The following is a 15,992-nucleotide window of genomic DNA, read 5'->3' on the forward strand; positions in this document are numbered from 1 at the left end:
ACAACCGGCTGGAAACCGGATCCCCGCCTCTGGTTCCGCGCAGCCTGGGCGGTTCGCCCGCACGGGACTTGGGCCGCCGCCTTAGCCAGCGGCATCTGGGGTCATCGACCTCGAGTTTGATTGGGGCAAGCCGAGGACCTCTCCGAGATCCTGGATGGGGATGAGAGATGCGGACGCCGGAAGGGAACTAGGGGGCCGCTCTGTGTTTAGCACCCGGTGGGGCAGCTGAGCTGGGGGCTCTGGGCGGTGGGGCTAGTGAGAGCCGGGCTCGGTCGCTGGCCTGCGTGCTGGACTCTTGGGCCTTTCCCGCCTTGGGCTGCTCCATGCTTAGCCTCACAGCGGCTCATCTTCCACATGCAGTGGGGAAACGAGGCCCAGGCACCGGGAGGAGTCCCTGCCAGTTCACTCTAGGAGGACGAGCCGCAGACAAGAACCCCTCAGACACCGAATTGTAGAAGGAAAGGGCTTTATTTAGCGGGGAGCATCGGCAGACTCACGTCTCCAAAAACCGAGCTCTCTGAGTGAGCAATTCCTGTCCCTTTTAAGGGCTTACACCTCTAAGGGGGTCTGTGTGAGAGGGTCGTGATGGATTGAGCAAGCAGCGGGTACGTGACTGGGGGCTGCATGCACCGGTAATCAGAACGGAACAGAACAGGACAGGGATTTTCACAATGCTTTCCCATACAATGTCTGAAATCTATAGATAACATAACCGGTTAGGTCAAGGATTGATCTTTAACCAGGCCCAGGGCACGGCGCCGGGCTGTCTGTCTGTGGATTTTATTTCTGCCTTTTAGTTTTTACTTCTTCTTTATTTGGAAGCAGAAATTGGGCATAAGACAATATGAGGGGTGGTCTCCCTTACCTCCGCCTCCTGGGTTCAAGCGATTCTCCTGCCTCAGCCTCCTGAGTAGCTGGGATTACAGGTGCACGCCACCACGCTCTGCTAATTTTTGTATTTTTAGTAGACCTGGGGTTTTGCCATGTTGGCCAGGCTGTCTTGAACTCCTGACCTCAAGTGATCCATCCGCCTCGGCCTCCCAAAGTGCTGAGATTACAGGTGTGAGCCACCGTGCCCGGCCAGGAGTGGATAGATTTGATGTGCGTGTGTAACAGGCAGAGGTTGATGGAGTAACAGGGAAGTGAGGCTCCTAGGATTTTGGTCTGAGCAACTGGGTGTGGCTATTTATCATCTCAATAAATGTCTGCGGGGAGCAGGGTGAAGTATGGGAGTGGAGCCATGAGCTCCTTTTCACACTTGCTGAGTTTGAATGGGCCGTCAGTCACCAAGGAGAGACGTCTAATCAGCAGCAGGATCTAAGATTCCTAAGCTTAGGGAAGGGTCAGTGCTGGAGATGTAATTTGGAAATGGTCAGCATATAATTAGTGTTGAAACATGAACCTGGGTTAGTTCATCCAAAGAGAGTACCAATATAGGGAGTGAAGGGTTAAGACCAGATAGCAGGTGCTGGGGGCTCTCCAGGGGCAAAGCAGCAGAGGAGGCTGAGGGAGGAGCAGTCAGTGCAGTGGGAGGAGAGGCGGATGTGAGTGGCATTAGAGAATCCAGGGGGAGAATAAACCACATCAGATGCTGCTGAGAGGCTGAGAAAGACGAGGACAGAGAGATGGGAACAAGATATGGCATTGAGTTTGTCAGCAAGTCCACTGAAAAGGGTTTTCTTTTTTGTTTGTTTGTTTTGAGACAGTCTTGTTCTGCTGCGCAGGCTGGAGTGCAGTGGCGTGATATCGGCTCACCACAATCTCCACCTCCCGGGTTTGAGCAATTCTCCTGCCTCAGCCTCCTGAGTAGCTGGAACTACAGGTGCACGCCACCATGCCCAGATAATTTTTTTTTTGAGATGAAGTTTTGCTCTTGTCGCCCAGGCTGGAGTGCAATGGCGCAATCTCGGCTCACCGCAACCTTGACCTCCTGGGTTCAAATGATTCTTCTGCTTCAGCCTCCCGAGTAGCTGGGATTACAGGCATGCGCCACCATGCCGGACTAATTTTGTACTTTTAGTAGAGATGGGTTTTCTCCATGTTGGCCCGGCTGTTCTCGATCTTCAGACCTCAGGTGATCCTCCCGCCTCGGCCTCCCAAAGTGTTGGGATTACAGGCGTGAGCCACCGCACCTGGCCTAATTTTTGTATTTTTAGTAGAGACGGGGTTTCACTATGCTGGCCAGGCTGGTCTTGAACTCCTGACCTCGTGATCCACCTGCCTTGGCCTCCCAAATTGCTGGGATCACAGGTGTGAGCCACTGCACCCGGCCCGGGTTTTCTTTTTAAAAAAGGGAAAAAACTTTGTTCCAGCAGTTTGCAAACCAGGGTGATGCAGCCTTCTGTACAAAGGTGCATTCCGGAGAACAAAGAGAACAAAGAAAGAGGTTGTCTTTTGTAGAGAACTTCCTGCCCAGGTTCCCACTTTGGTCCACTTATGCAAATGAGGAAGGCACACTTGCTTAGTTCTGATTGGTTAATACTTGCTGAATTCAGATTGGTCGATGCAGGTCACAGTCGATGGGTTGATTCTGGCGGCATAAACAGGAACAGACAGCTATGAAACCATCCCAGAGTTAAGCGAGAGTAGGGGCTTCCCAGGAACACAGAATGTGTGTGTGACCCTAGTAAGCAAATGGCTGCTAGGCCCTACTTTGAATTTATGCCCAGTTAGTAACTTGGGATCCATCATGAAGGAGTGGCTCTTTCAGGGTTCACAAAGTTATTGGTGACCTTTTAAAGATCAGTTTCAGTGGGATGTGGGAATTGGAGGCAAGGAAGTAGAGATAGCCACTGAAAATAATGTTTCCAAGTTCGTAAAGCAAGCCAGAAACAGGGCTATGGCAGGAGGACAGTGTGGGTCAAGGGAAGGTTGTTGATTGTAATCAAGAGACACCAGAGTGTCTGGGTGTGGTGGCTTATGCTTGTAATCCCAGCACTTTGGGAGGCCGAGGCAGTCAGCTCACCTGAGGTCAGGAGTTTGAGACCAGCTTGGCCAACATGGCGAAACCCCACCTCTACTAAAAATACAAAAACTAGCCAGGTGTGATGGCGAGCGCCTGTAATCCCAGCCACAAGGGAGGCTGAGGCAGGAGAATCACTTGAACCTGGGTGGCGGAGGTTGCAGTGAGCCGAGATCGTGCCACTGCACTCCAGCCTGGGTGACACAGCAAGACTCTGTCTCAAAAAACAAAAACAAAAAAAGAGACAGGAGAGTCATGTATGCTGATGGGGTGAGCCAGGTACCAGGATCTCGACATCTAAGCATGCCCCCTTCTCCAACAGCCTCCTTACCTTCCTGCATGAAAGCACACCCTCCCCTCCAGCCCCCCATTCCTTTATTCTGCTGTATTTTTCTCCATAACACTTACCACCTTTGAACATACTACATACACAACACGTGACTGTCTAGCAACTTTGCTGTCTGGTTCTCTTCCCTAGAATTAAGCTGTGAGAGGCCGAGGCTGCTGTCTGCCTGGCTCATGGCTGCTTTCCTGGTGTCTAGCACAGAGCCTAGCCTGTTTCAGGTGCTCAGTGAAACATTTGTCGGCTGAAGGAGTGAATGAATGGCTCTAGCAGAGGGGCAGAAACTAATGATGCAGGAGGAGAGAGCTGGGAAGGGATCCAGAGCCAGGGCCAGGCAGGGAGTGTGGATGTTTCCTCCCTGATGGCAGAGGAGGAGAGAGGCTGCACTTTGAGGGGTGGAAAGACAAAGGGAATCCCCCTGCTGGTCATCAGCTTGTGCGGCTGTGTGGGTGTGAGGGGTGTAAAAGAGTGGTTTGGAGCATGTGAAGAGAGTCTTCCAGGAGATGAAGGGGATTGCCAGGCGGTTTGTGATGATGCTGAGATCTGGTGCCATGCAGCCCACTTCTGCGACTCTCCTCATCAGGCGCAGGCACAGAGTAGGTGGAGAGTTGAGCCAGAACCACGATGTCTTTGGCACAGCCTCTCATCTGTCAGATGGGAGCGGGGACCCCGGAGAGAGAGTCAGCCGAGGTCCTGGCATTCGTCGTGAACCCCTGTCTGTGGGTTCCTGGTCCAGTATCCCTTCTCCGGACTAGATGGCTTAGGCCTCCTCTAAGGAGGTGGACGTGCACATCCGGAGAGCTCTCTGGCGTGCAGGACTGGGCTTCAGGGTACCCTGAACTGCAGCCATCTTACAGCAAGGCCCAGGTTGCAGCAGGAGGAGCTGCAGGCCGCCCACCCTAGCCACGGCCCCTGCCCTGGCAGGAAGCTTCCAAGAGTAAACACTGCCTAATCGTCCCGCCCAGCGAGCGGGCCTGTCCCATTCCACACTGACCAGATTCCCAGTCACCAAGGCCCCCTCTCACTCTGCTCCACTCCACAGGCTGGCTCTCCTGAGGATGTACCAGCGTCACCCCCGGGCAAGATGCCCTCCCCTCTGTGTGGCCGGAATCCTTGCCTGTGGCTTTCTCCTGGGCTGCTGGGGACCCTCCCGTTTCCAGCAGGTGGGCTCATTTGCAGGAGCGGGGGTATTCTGGGAGCCTCTGGGTGGGGTATTCTGAGCTACCTGGGGCGAGGGGAGTGCCAAATAGCTGACTACATCAGCTTTGGGGTTTGCGCTGGGCAGGGGAGTCTGTACTTGGGGCTTTGGGGGATGAAGTGTGCTCACTGAAGAGGGAGTTGGTGTCTCAGTACGACCTGCTCATTCGGTGAAGCTGAACAGACAGATACTAGTTTGTCCCAAACTGTGTAGGTTGCTCTTCTCTGCCTCTCCCTTCCTCTCCTGCTCCCTGTCTCTGATTTCCCCCTCTCCTTCTTGGTTGGCATCACCCACCTCCCGCCTCCTGTCTCCCTCTTCATCCGTCTCTTTTTGTTCTTTTTTCTTTCTCTCTCTCTCTTTTTTTTTTTTTTAAGACATGGGGTCTTGTTATGTTGCCCCGGCTGGTCTCAAACTCCTGGACTCAAGTGATCCTCCCACCTCGGTCTCCCCAAGTGTTAGGATTACAGGCGAGAGCCACTGTGCCCGGCCCCATCCATCTCTTTTTGTCTTGCAGAGTTGTCTTCAGGCTTTGGAGCCACAGGCCGTGTCTTCTTACTTGAGCCCTGGTGCTCCCTTAAAAGGTACTTGTCCTGGTGTCTTCTCTCCCGGGGGGGAGTTTCTCAGGACTTTCAAGGGGTATCTCACCATTGAGTCAGCGGTCTGGGATTTTTGGTGGATCTGGCAGGGGAAGGTCAGAGAAGCTGCTGTCACCCCTGTTAATTAACTCTGTTACTTCCTGCCCAGTTGATAAAAGCTGGTCTGGGTGTTCCAGCCAGGCCAGGGTTCTCACCCTAGCTTCTGTTAAATATCACAAGGGAACAGTTACCGATTGGCTGGCCCCTCCTGCCCCATGGCCTCTGCTGAGCTGGCTGATTTTCAGGAGCTCTTGTGGTTTCTGACCGTGGATGTAAATATTTATTCCTTCTGTGGGAAACAAGATAGGTACTGGCTCAGGCTCCCTCCTAAGGCCATGGATTTCCTTATGATAAAGGCCTGTCCCCATTGCCCACAGGCCTATGTCTGTGACCTTCTCCGGGTGCGAGCCCCCTTCCCAGTAGGGCCATTGGCAACTTGACTAATGGCTGATGGGGGCCAGAGGCAGGTGGGCTAGTGATCAGGTGCAACGGGAGGGCAAGGCCCACTTTGTGATCTGGTTCTTTGTGGTCTAGGCCAGAGGCACACTGACCAGTGCCTGGGGCCATGCTGGGGGCTGGATGCAGCCGACGCTGTCTGGGTATCCCATAGCCTGGGTCCTTCCAGCTCTGCTGCTCCTGAAAGGCTGGGAGATCATTGCCCAGGGTCCCTGACCCTCTAAGGGTTCCCTTGGGAGAGGACAGTGAGGGCTGGCCTGAGCCCCTGCTTCCCAAGAGACCACCGGGCTCCACTCGTGTTCAGTTTCCTGTCGGGGTCCATGATGTTACTTGTGAAATACCCGTGCCCAGAGCAGGGTCCAGGAGGCAGGGCAGGGGCTTTCCCCTTTGAGCAGAGCCACCAGGGCAGTGAGAAGCTTGTCTTGATGGGGTGAGCTAAAGGATACAATAGCCCAACAGCTCCTCCTGGGCCCTGCCCTTTGCGTGCCTAGTCACTAATGGGGTCCGGCTCTTGGGGTGGGGGTGACACGCAATGTCTTGACTTCGGACCGCCATCCTTCCAAGACCCGCCAGCCCCTCTCCTGTTAGCTTTCCACTGCTTGCTCTCTAGAACCATTGCCCTCTGCTCTCCCTCTACCCCTCCAGGCCACCCTCCTTCCCCTGGCTTCCAGAGGCAGAGGCAGAGGCAGAGGCGGGCTGCAGGCAGCATCCTACACCTGGAGCTGCTGGTGGCTGTGGGCCCTGATGTCTTCCAGGCTCACCAGGAGGACACGGAGCGCTACGTGCTCACCAACCTCAACATCGTGAGTGCCCCACGCTGGACTGTGCAGGTCCCCGCGGCCAGGGCTGGTGACCAATGTCTGTGGGCTGGTGTATCTGGTAGTCTGAATACAGTGGGTTAAACTCAGGTAGAATGGCTCGGGGCTCTTCCTCTTCTCCCTCCCTCCCCTGGGTGGAGGTGGGTGAGGTCCCACACCCTCTCTAGGCTCCATGGCACATGCACATCCTGCAGCCTCTCACTACTCAAGTCCCTTCACCTGGGGCCACCCTCAAGCCTGGCCTCTTCCCCAGTATCCATTTGACCCCCACAAAGCTCAGCTAACACAACTCTGGCAAATGGGATGCTGGCTGCTCACACTGCCCTCTGCACCCCGACCCTGCCCTCTCTCCATTCTCTTGTCCCCTACTCAGAGTGGCAAGGACAGGTCACCCGTCTAAAGTCTAAACAGAGACTGCTGGCAAAGGAGATGCCCACCTTCATTTCTTGCTAGCGCCTGAATCCCTGCAGCCCCCTTCACCTGAAAGCTGGGGAAGGGTGGGCAGGGAACCACTACCCCACTAGCCGCCGTCTCAGAAAGACAGACAAGGCCAGGCGCGGTGGCTCATGCCTATAATCCCAGCACTTTGGGAGGCCAAGGTGGGTGGATCACCCGAAGTCAGGAGTTCAAGACCAGCCTGGCCAACATGGTGAAACCTCGTAGCTACTAAAAACAGAAAAATTAGCTGGGCATGGTGGCAGGCGCCTGTAATCTGAGAGGAGCCTCTGATCTGAGAGGAGCAGCATTTGACCAGAATATCCGACTCGTGACCGTCTGTGTGCTCTCATCCCCTTGCTTTGGAGTTTGTTTTCCTCGCGTTAGTTGCCTTCCTGAGCCATGAGCTGAGGAGCAACAGAGGCATGGCTGACTGTGCATCACATTTTAGGAGCCCCCCCTGCTTCCCACACATGCTGGTGGAGTAGCCTCTCCGGCTCTTCGTACTCCGGGGGCCCCTGGGAGTCAGCGGCTGCCTGGGGCTGGCAATGCCCACCTGACGGGTTACCTCTCTCATTTGCCCTTCCACAGGGGGCTGAACTGCTTCGGGACCCGTCCCTGGGGGCTCAGTTTCGGGTGCACCTGGTGAAGATGGTCATTCTGACAGAGCCCGAGGTAGGCATGGAGCTGGAACTCAGCACGCCATACAGAGCGGGAAGCCCAAGTCATCGCGTCTCCATCCTCTTTAACCTCTTGTCCTGGATGCCCCAGGCAGCATGGATCACAGAATGCATTCAGCCAGACAGACCAGCTGCCCTCCCAGCTCTACCTAGCACTCAGCACAGGCTGCCTGACTACTTCTCTGAGCCTCAGTTGTCTCATCCCTAACATGGGCTAGTCACAGGGTTGTTATGAGGACTAACTGGGAAACACACTGACTGCAGTCAGCATCGTGCCTGGTTGGGGTGTCCTAAATGCAGGCTTTGCTGTGGATCCGCAGGGTGCTCCAAATATCACAGCCAACCTCACCTCGTCCCTGCTGAGCGTCTGTGGGTGGAGCCGGGCCATCAACCCTGAGGACGACACGGATCCTGGCCATGCTGACCTGGTCCTCTATATCACCAGGTAGCCGAGCTTTCTGATGGGTGTTGGCCAGCCAGCCTGGGAAGGCTGCACCCTTAGCCTCCTGCCCTCTGCAAAGGTGATCTCAGGGCAGGCACGTGCCTTGGCACCACCCAAGTGACTGTTTTCTGTCAACGAGGTTTGACCTGGAGTTGCCTGATGGTAACCGGCAGGTGCGGGGGGTCACCCAGCTGGGCGGTGCCTGCTCCCCAACCTGGAGCTGCCTCATTACCGAGGACACTGGCTTCGACCTGGGAGTCACCATCGCCCATGAGATTGGACACAGGTATGCAGCCCCACCAGCTGTCCCGAGGCTCTGGCAAGGAGCTGACCTGGGTACCCAGGGTGGAGGTGGTCTTGGCAAGCAGTGGGTCCTTGTAGAGTTTCTCCAGAGGAGCCTGTACCCCTCACCCCAACAGACTCAGGTGTGAGGACAGGGGAACCTGATATTGTTTGATTAAAAGAAACTTTTTTTCCAAAAGACGAGCAAGACACCTTTAGCAGGTAGAAAATAACTTCTGCAGAAAATTCAGGTAAAGAAAGAATAGGCTGTAAAAATTATCTCAAATCCCACCATTTAGAGATAATGTCTCTTCACATTTTGTATTTAATTTCAGTCTTTTCTTTACATACACACACATATTTCTTATTTGCAAAATTGGGATTTAGTTTGGATCCCTGAATAAAAGGAAAATTGCAATTATGCTGTGCATTGCTTTGTTACCTGCTATTTCTTTTTCTTTTCTTTTTTTTTTTTTCTTTTGAGACGAAGTTTCGCTCTTGTCGTCCAGGCTGGAGTGCAATGACGTGATCTCAGCTCATTGCAACCTCCGCCTCCTGGGTTCAAGTGATTTTCCCACCTCAGCCTCCCAAGTAGTTGGGATTACAGGCATGTGCCACCACGCCCAGCTAATTTTGTATTTTAGTAGAGACGGGGTTTCTCCATGTTGGTCAGGCTGGTCTTGAACTCCCAACCTCAGGTGATCCGCCCGCCTCGGTCTCCCAAAGTGCTGGGATTACAGGCATGAGCCACTGCATCCAGCCTTTCTTTTTTCTTCCTAGAGTGAGTGCAGGATTTACCTTTTCTTTATGTAATAATATATCCCAAACATTATCCCAGGTCTCTTACAGGTGTGCACCATAATTTATTTAATCAGTCCCCTCTTCTTGGATGTCTGGGTTGTCTGAACATTTCTTCCTGTTGTGAACATTATGCATTCTCGTGGGCAAACCTTCACTCCTACCTATAACTGTTTACCTAGAGTGATGGGTTTCTTTTCATTTCTTTAGTTTTTTAAGTATGAAAATAATGCCCAATTGTAAAAATTCAAACAGTGCAGAGATTTCTAAAGTAAAAAGTGAATTTCCACGTTCCTTGCCCACCAACCCCCACCCGACCCCTTTCAACCCCTCTGAGCCTTAGGAGGGTTGAGGCAGGGTTCCTGGGTGTGGGACAAGGCAGGGCTCCTTCTCCCTCAGAGGGAGCGTAGTTCCCTTCTGCTCCTGTGATGCAGAACACATGAGCCCCCAAACTGGGGCTTAGCCTGGGAGGGTTCTTGGCTTCACCCAGGAAAGAATTCAAGAGGGAGCAGGTGGTGTTAGACAGCAACTTTGATTGACGTGGCAGTGGGCAGAGTGTACAGCCCTGTGACTGTATACAGCACAGCAAAGCCCTTTTGAAGCCAGGCTACCCCATAGACACTGTGCCCAAAAGAGCAGCTCAAAGGCAGGGCTGCAGTCCTAGTTATACCCACTTCTAATTATATGCAAATTAAGAGGCCAGATTATGCAGAAATTTCTAGAAAAAGGGCAGTAACTTCTGGGTTTTTGTCATGGAAAAGGGGCAGTAACTTCTGGGTTTTGCCATGGCAATGGCAAACTGGCATGGCACACTGGTGGGTGTGTCTTATGGAAAGGGGCTTCCCACGCCTCCCTGTTTTAGCTAGTCCTCTGGTCCAGTGTCCAGGCGGGGCCTCCAGAGTGGAGTCCACCTCCTACCTCACCGGTGCCTGGCCTCTCCCACCCCATTAGGAGTTCTCCATCAGTTCCGCTTTGGGGAAAGCAAGCTCTGTTGTGACAGTTTGGAAACGGTTCACCTTCTTGGCCTAGGAATGCAAACAATGGCCAAGGGCAAGCACATTTTAACTGAACTTTAAAATCGTGCTTTCCTCACAGTAGGTGAATTTCACGCTCAACACATCCATGTAAACAGTCCCCAGAGGAGCCCTTCAAGGCCCCGGCCAGTCCCCACCTCCCCACAGACTCCTAACACCGTGAATTAATGTGGCTTGCACATTTTTAAAGACTTTGGATATTTATTAGCAAAAGATGCGAGAGCCATCCTGCTGGGCTAGCGCTCCCTTCTGGGGGAAACTTGAGGCAGGGCGCACGCGGCCCTCTGCACTGCGCCCGGTTAGCAGATGGCGGCGTCAGGGGTCGACCTGGGTCGGAAAACTGGCTGGCGCTGCGGCACTAGGGCGCCGGGCCCCTGACTCGCCGACCCCGATCCCGCCCCTGCCGGCCGTCTTAGCGCAACTCCTCGCCCCCCGACCAGCTTCGGCCTGGAGCACGACGGCGCGCCCGGCAGCGGCTGCGGCCCTAGCGGACACGTGATGGCTTCGGACGGCGCCGCGCCCCGCGCTGGCCTCGCCTGGTCCCCCTGCAGCCGCAGGCAGCTGCTGAGCCTGCTCAGGTAGCGGCCGCCCCGCGGGAGGGGCGCGCGAGCCTCCAGCCAGCCCGCTGGGCCGCCCGCGCCACCCCTCCCTACGTCCGTCCCCAACCCTTCCTAAGTCCGTCCCCACTCCGCATTCAGCCCTCCTTCCTGTCCCACTCCTCCGTCCTGACCCACTCCTGCGTCCAACCCCGCTGCGCCCACTCGTCCGCCCACCCCCTGCACCCACCCCTCCGTCCCAACCCCTGCACCCACCCACCACCCCCGTCCCACCCACCTGCCCCACCCCCCGCACCTCCCCCCGTGCTGTCCTACCCTCTGCGGCCACCCTTCTGTCCAACCCCTGCGCCCACTGCTCCGTTCCACCCCCTCCCTGCGCTCACCCCTGCGTCCTCCCTCGCCCCCTTGCGCCCACACTTTCGTTCCAGCCAATCTGGGCACGCACCCCTCCGTCCACCCCCATCCCGCCCCCTGACTCCACATCCACTCCGTCGTTCTCTCCCACTTGCCTACACCCACCCCTGCATCCTACCCTCCTCCATCCACCCCTTCATCTCAGCCCCCTGCACCCATCCTGTTCCTGCGCGCACCCTGTTCCTGCGCTCACCGCCTCACTTCACCCCCTTACCCTTCGTCTGCCTCCACCCGCCGCGACCCCTCTGTCCACTCTCCACGCTCCATCAGCCCCACACCCCTATCTCCCCCGCCCGCGTACATGTATCCCTGCGTCCCCTTCCCGCCGACCGCACCGCTCCCGGACCTAACCTGCATCTGCTCCATCCCACTCTGACCCGTCCCTAAGTCGCCGCTCCCTCTGCTGGCCACCCACCTCCGCGCGGGCCGGAGCCTTAGTGTTGGTCCCAGCCGAGAGGCGGCTCCTGGTGGGGGGCGCGGGCCGAGAACTCCTGTTCCCACTCACAAAAGGCCACGCTTCCAAACGCTTCCATCCTCGTGTCCACTCCTCCGTCCCGCCTTCTCCCGGTGTACACCCCGGGACTGAGCCGGGCCTGAGCCGGGCCTGAGCCGGGTCTTGTCGCAGCGCAGGACGGGCGCGCTGCGTGTGGGACCCGCCGCGGCCTCAGCCCGGGTCCGCGGGGCGCCCGCCGGAGGCGCAGCCTGGCCTCTACTACAGCGCCAACGAGCAGTGCCGCGTGGCCTTCGGCCCCAAGGCTGTCGCCTGTACCTTCTCCAGGGAGCACCTGGTGAGTCTGCCGGCGGTGGCCTGGGATTGGCCATGAGGTCCCTTCGCATCACCCAGCTCACGGCCCCCCAACGTGCATCGTGAGAACCTGCTGGGTGCCGTGCTAGGCTGAGGTACTAAGCCAGGGCGGCTTAGTTTAATGCTGCCTGTGGCCTCTAGAAATTATTTAAAATGTTTGAACAAAAGCCCCAATATTTTTGTTTGACTGGGCCCCACAAATTATGTAGCTAGTCCTGGGAGGGCCCCTGTGCCCAAAGACTCCTGGCTGAGTGAGGACACCAATCTTAAACAATTACCTAGGATTTCCTCATCTGTTGTGGCTGGAATCAGCCTGGAGGGCTTCCTGGAGGAAGTGGCCTCCAAACTGAACCCACAGCAGAAGTGGGGCTGGTAGGGGGAGGGGAGATGAAGGAGAGCAGGCACCCCAAAAGACAGAGTTCCTCGCAGGATTGCATAGGACATTCATGGGCTCCAGGCACCTTTGCCTTGATGGGCCCCTTCCTCCACAAAAAAGTTGAGAATTATATTTTAATATTCTTATACAGTATATAAAGTTTTATGTATTACTATAAATACAAGTCTTTTTTTTTCCTTTTTTTTTTTTTTTTTTTTTTTTTTTTTTGAGACGGAGTCTCACTCTGTCTCCCAGGCTGGAGTGCAGTGGCGCCATCTTGGCTCACTGCAAGCTCCGCTTGCCGGGTTCACACCATTCTCCTGCCTCAGCCTCCCGAGTAGCTGGGACTACAGGCGCCCGCCACCATGCCTGGCTAATGTTTTGTATTTTTAGTAGAGATGGGGTTTCACTGTGTTAGCCAGGATGGTCTCGATCTCCTGACTTCGTGATTTGCTCACCTCGGCCTCCCAAATTGCTGGGATTACAGGAGTGAGCCACCGTGCCCGGCCTTTTTTCTTCTGATTTTAAAAGAAATTAGGCCAGGTGTGATGGCTCCCAGCATTTTGGGAGGGCAAGGCAGGCGGATCTCCCAAGGTGGGGAGTTCCAGACCAGCCTGACCAACATGGAGAAACGCTGTCTGTACTAAAAATACAAAAAATTAGCCGGGCGTGGTGGCGCATGGCCATAATCCAGCTACTCGGAAGGCAGAGGTAGGAGAATTGCTTGAACCCAGGAGGCAGAGGTTGAGGTGAGCCAAGATCGCGCCATTGCACTCCAGCCTGGGCAACAAGAGCGAAACCGTCTCAAAAAATAAAAATAAAAAGAAATTAAAACATTTCCCTCTTGAGCTTCAAGTCAGTGACAAGTTAAGAAAGAAAAGAAGAAAAAAGACACAAAAACCACATTTCCATGGGCCCCCAAAAGTGTGACAGGACCTGGTCATGGTCCCGGTTCCCCATCGATGAGTTGTTCATGCCTTGTCCTCTGAGGGCACCTGTGCCCACAGCTCAGAGTGTTGGCTGTGTCAGTGTATCCTGCGGTCTGGGAGGGACAGTTAAGGTTGGACACTGACCTGGAAGGCCCTGGTGGCCCCTGAGCTCGCCACCTGTCCACCCTCCTAGGATATGTGCCAGGCCCTCTCCTGCCACACAGACCCGCTGGACCAAAGCAGCTGCAGCCGCCTCCTTGTTCCTCTCCTGGACGGGACAGAATGTGGCGTGGAGAAGGTCAGAGCCAAGAGTGAATGAGCAGGCTCCTGTGAGCACGTGCACGTGGGTGCCTCCAGCCAGGCCACCCTATTCCTAGGTCGGGAGGCAGGACCAGTATGGGGCAGGGAGCCTTGGAGTTGGCCTTGGGGACTGTCCTTTGGGTTGGTGGTCTGACCTCTTTCCTTTAGCATTTGCTCCCATGCAGAATGGGAGTGTGGGCTGCCTGTTTGTATGGGGGGTGCCCATGGGTGTGGGGTTCCTTTGGATGGGGTCCCTGTGTGAAGGTCCTTGTGGATATAGGGTGTCTTGGGGTGGGATCCCTGTGTAAGGGGTCCCTGTGAGTGTAGAGTCCCTGTGGGTGGGGTCCTTGTGTGTGTGTTGGAGGATCCCTGTGTGTTGAGGGGTCCCTGGGGGGTTCTATGTGTATGTTGGGGGTTCTTTGGGTGTTGGGGGATCCCTGTGGGTCCAGGGGGGATCCATGTGGCTGGGGTACCTGTGTGTTGGGGGGGTCTCTGTGTGTGTTGGAGATCCCTGTGTGTTGGGGGATCCCTATGGGTAAGTTCCTTGTGTATGTTTGGGGGTTGCTGTGGGTGGGGTCCCTGTGTGTGTTGGGGATCCCTGAGTATGTTGGGGGACTCTCTGTGTGTGTTGGGGGTCCCTGTGGTGGGGTCACTGTGGGATGGGAGATGAAGCCATCCTTGCTTTGCAGTGGTGCTCTAAGGGTCGCTGCCGCTCCCTGGTGGAGCTGACCCCCATAGCAGCAGTGCATGGGCGCTGGTCTAGCTGGGGTCCCCAAAGTCCTTGCTCCCGCTCCTGCGGAGGAGGTGTGGTCACCAGGAGGCGGCAGTGCAACAACCCCAGGTACCGCAGGGAGGGTGCTCTTCTGTTAGGGAGGGTGGCCACACCACAGTCCCTAGCTGAAGGCAGTGGTCACCCTCCTGTCTCACCCTCCTGTCTCCTGGGCAATTTCAGACCTGCCTTTGGGGGGCGTGCATGTGTTGGTGCTGACTTCCAGGCCGAGATGTGCAACACTCAGGTAGGCCTGCTTCCTGGGGTAGGAGGGGGCAGCTGGTGGCACCGGGCCCTGGGGGAGCCAAAGTGACCATCTGTGGTTCACACCAGGACACATTTGAGAAGGACATTGGGGCCAGGTGAGGTGGCTTATGCCTGTAATCCCAGCACTTTGGGAGGCCAAGGTGGGTGGATCACCTGAGGTCAGGAGTTCAAGACCAGCCTGGCCAACATGGTGAAATCCCGTCTCTACAGAAAATACAAAAATTAGCCAGGTGTGGTGGTGGGCGCCTGTAGTCCCAGCTACTTGGGAAGCTGAGGCAGGAGAATCACTTGAACCCAGGAGGTGGAGGTTGCAGTGAGCCGAGATTGGGCCATTGTACTCCAGCCTGGGCAACAGAGTGAGACTCTGTCTCAAAAAAAATATAAAAATTTAAAAAGAGAGAGAAGGACATTGGGACCCCAGTTCGTAAAGCAGGCCAGTCCTGCTGATGCCCACAGAGCCCCTGAAGCGTCCCGCCTCCCTCCCTGAGTGCCACTTTGCCCTCCAGAGCACATCTCTGCAGGGAGAACCTCCCCACTAGGAATACAGTGCGCTGCTGCATGGCTGCAGAGGAATTTTTTTTACATTATTTTTATTTTTTTAGACAGAGTCTCTCCCTGTCACCCAGGCTAGAGTGCAGTGGTGCTATCTCAGCTCACTGCAACCTCCGCCTCCTGGGTTCAAGCGATTCTCCTGCCTCAGTCTCCTGAGTAGCTGGGACTACAGGCGCCTGCCACCACACCTGGTTAATTTTTTGTATTTTTAGTAGAGACAGGGTTTCACTGTGTTAGCCAGGATGGCCTTGATCTCCTGACCTCGTGATCCGCCTGCCTCGGCCTCCCAAAGTGCTGGGATTACAGGTGTGAGCTACCACGCCTGGCTGAAGGAGTCTTTTATTTATAAATTGAGGTGACATTCATGTAGCATGAAATCAAGCATTTTAAAGTGGCAACTCAGTGGCCTTTTAGTACATTCACAGGGTTGTGCAAGTACCGCCTCTATCTAGTTTCAGAACGTTTCCAGTACTCTGGAGTACTCTGGAGTAAACCCCGTGTGGTAGGCTGTCATTCCCCATTTCCCCTCCGTCACTCTTTTTTGGTGGCCATTGGTTTCCCTTCTGTCTCTGTGGATTGATCTGTTCTGGACATGCCACGTACCTGGGGCCAGACAACAGGTGCGCTTCCTGCCTGACTTCCTCCCCCAGCGGCACGTCCCCAAGGCTCACCTGTGTTGTAGCCTGTGTCAGCGCCTCATTCCTCTTTCTGGCTGAATCATATTCCACTGTGGGGATAGACCACATTTTCATCCAGTCGTCTGCTGATGGACATCTGAGGTGTTTTCACCTTTTGGCTCCTGTGAACAGAGCCACTGCGAATGTGCTTGTATGTGTTTGAATCCCTGTTTTCAATTATTTTGGCAGTATTCTGAAGAGTGGAGTTACTGGATCATATGAGAATTGTATGTTTGACTTTTTTTTTTTTTTTGAGACAGAGT

General features: G+C 55.1%; 1 protein-coding gene across 4 annotated transcripts in view; it reads left to right on the forward strand.

Moving 5' to 3' along the window:
• Positions 1-5: 5 nt before the first annotated feature.
• Positions 6-15,992, forward strand: part of ADAMTS13 (ADAM metallopeptidase with thrombospondin type 1 motif 13) — a 40,581-nt gene continuing 24,594 nt past the window's right edge. For 2 of the 4 annotated variants that reach the window (XM_054520801.2, XM_054520803.2), the window contains exons 1-12: positions 7-216; positions 4,348-4,468; positions 5,018-5,084; positions 6,240-6,397; positions 7,439-7,522; positions 7,848-7,972; positions 8,109-8,255; positions 10,524-10,661; positions 11,680-11,842; positions 13,358-13,462; positions 14,154-14,305; positions 14,417-14,480. In XM_054520801.2, coding sequence (XP_054376776.1) covers positions 155-216; positions 4,348-4,468; positions 5,018-5,084; positions 6,240-6,397; positions 7,439-7,522; positions 7,848-7,972; positions 8,109-8,255; positions 10,524-10,661; positions 11,680-11,842; positions 13,358-13,462; positions 14,154-14,305; positions 14,417-14,480 — 1,386 coding nt within the window. In that variant the 5' untranslated portion in view covers positions 7-154. Of the gene's footprint in view, positions 217-4,347; positions 4,469-5,017; positions 5,085-6,239; positions 6,398-7,438; positions 7,523-7,847; positions 7,973-8,108; positions 8,256-10,499; positions 10,662-11,679; positions 11,843-13,357; positions 13,463-14,153; positions 14,306-14,416; positions 14,481-15,992 lie in introns of all 4 variants that reach the window. The other 2 variants (XM_054520800.2, XM_063714511.1) reach the window with 2 other exon arrangements.

The sequence above is a fragment of the Pongo abelii genome, chromosome 13 (genome assembly GCF_028885655.2).
Source record: "Pongo abelii isolate AG06213 chromosome 13, NHGRI_mPonAbe1-v2.0_pri, whole genome shotgun sequence".
NCBI lineage: Eukaryota > Metazoa > Chordata > Mammalia > Primates > Hominidae > Pongo > Pongo abelii.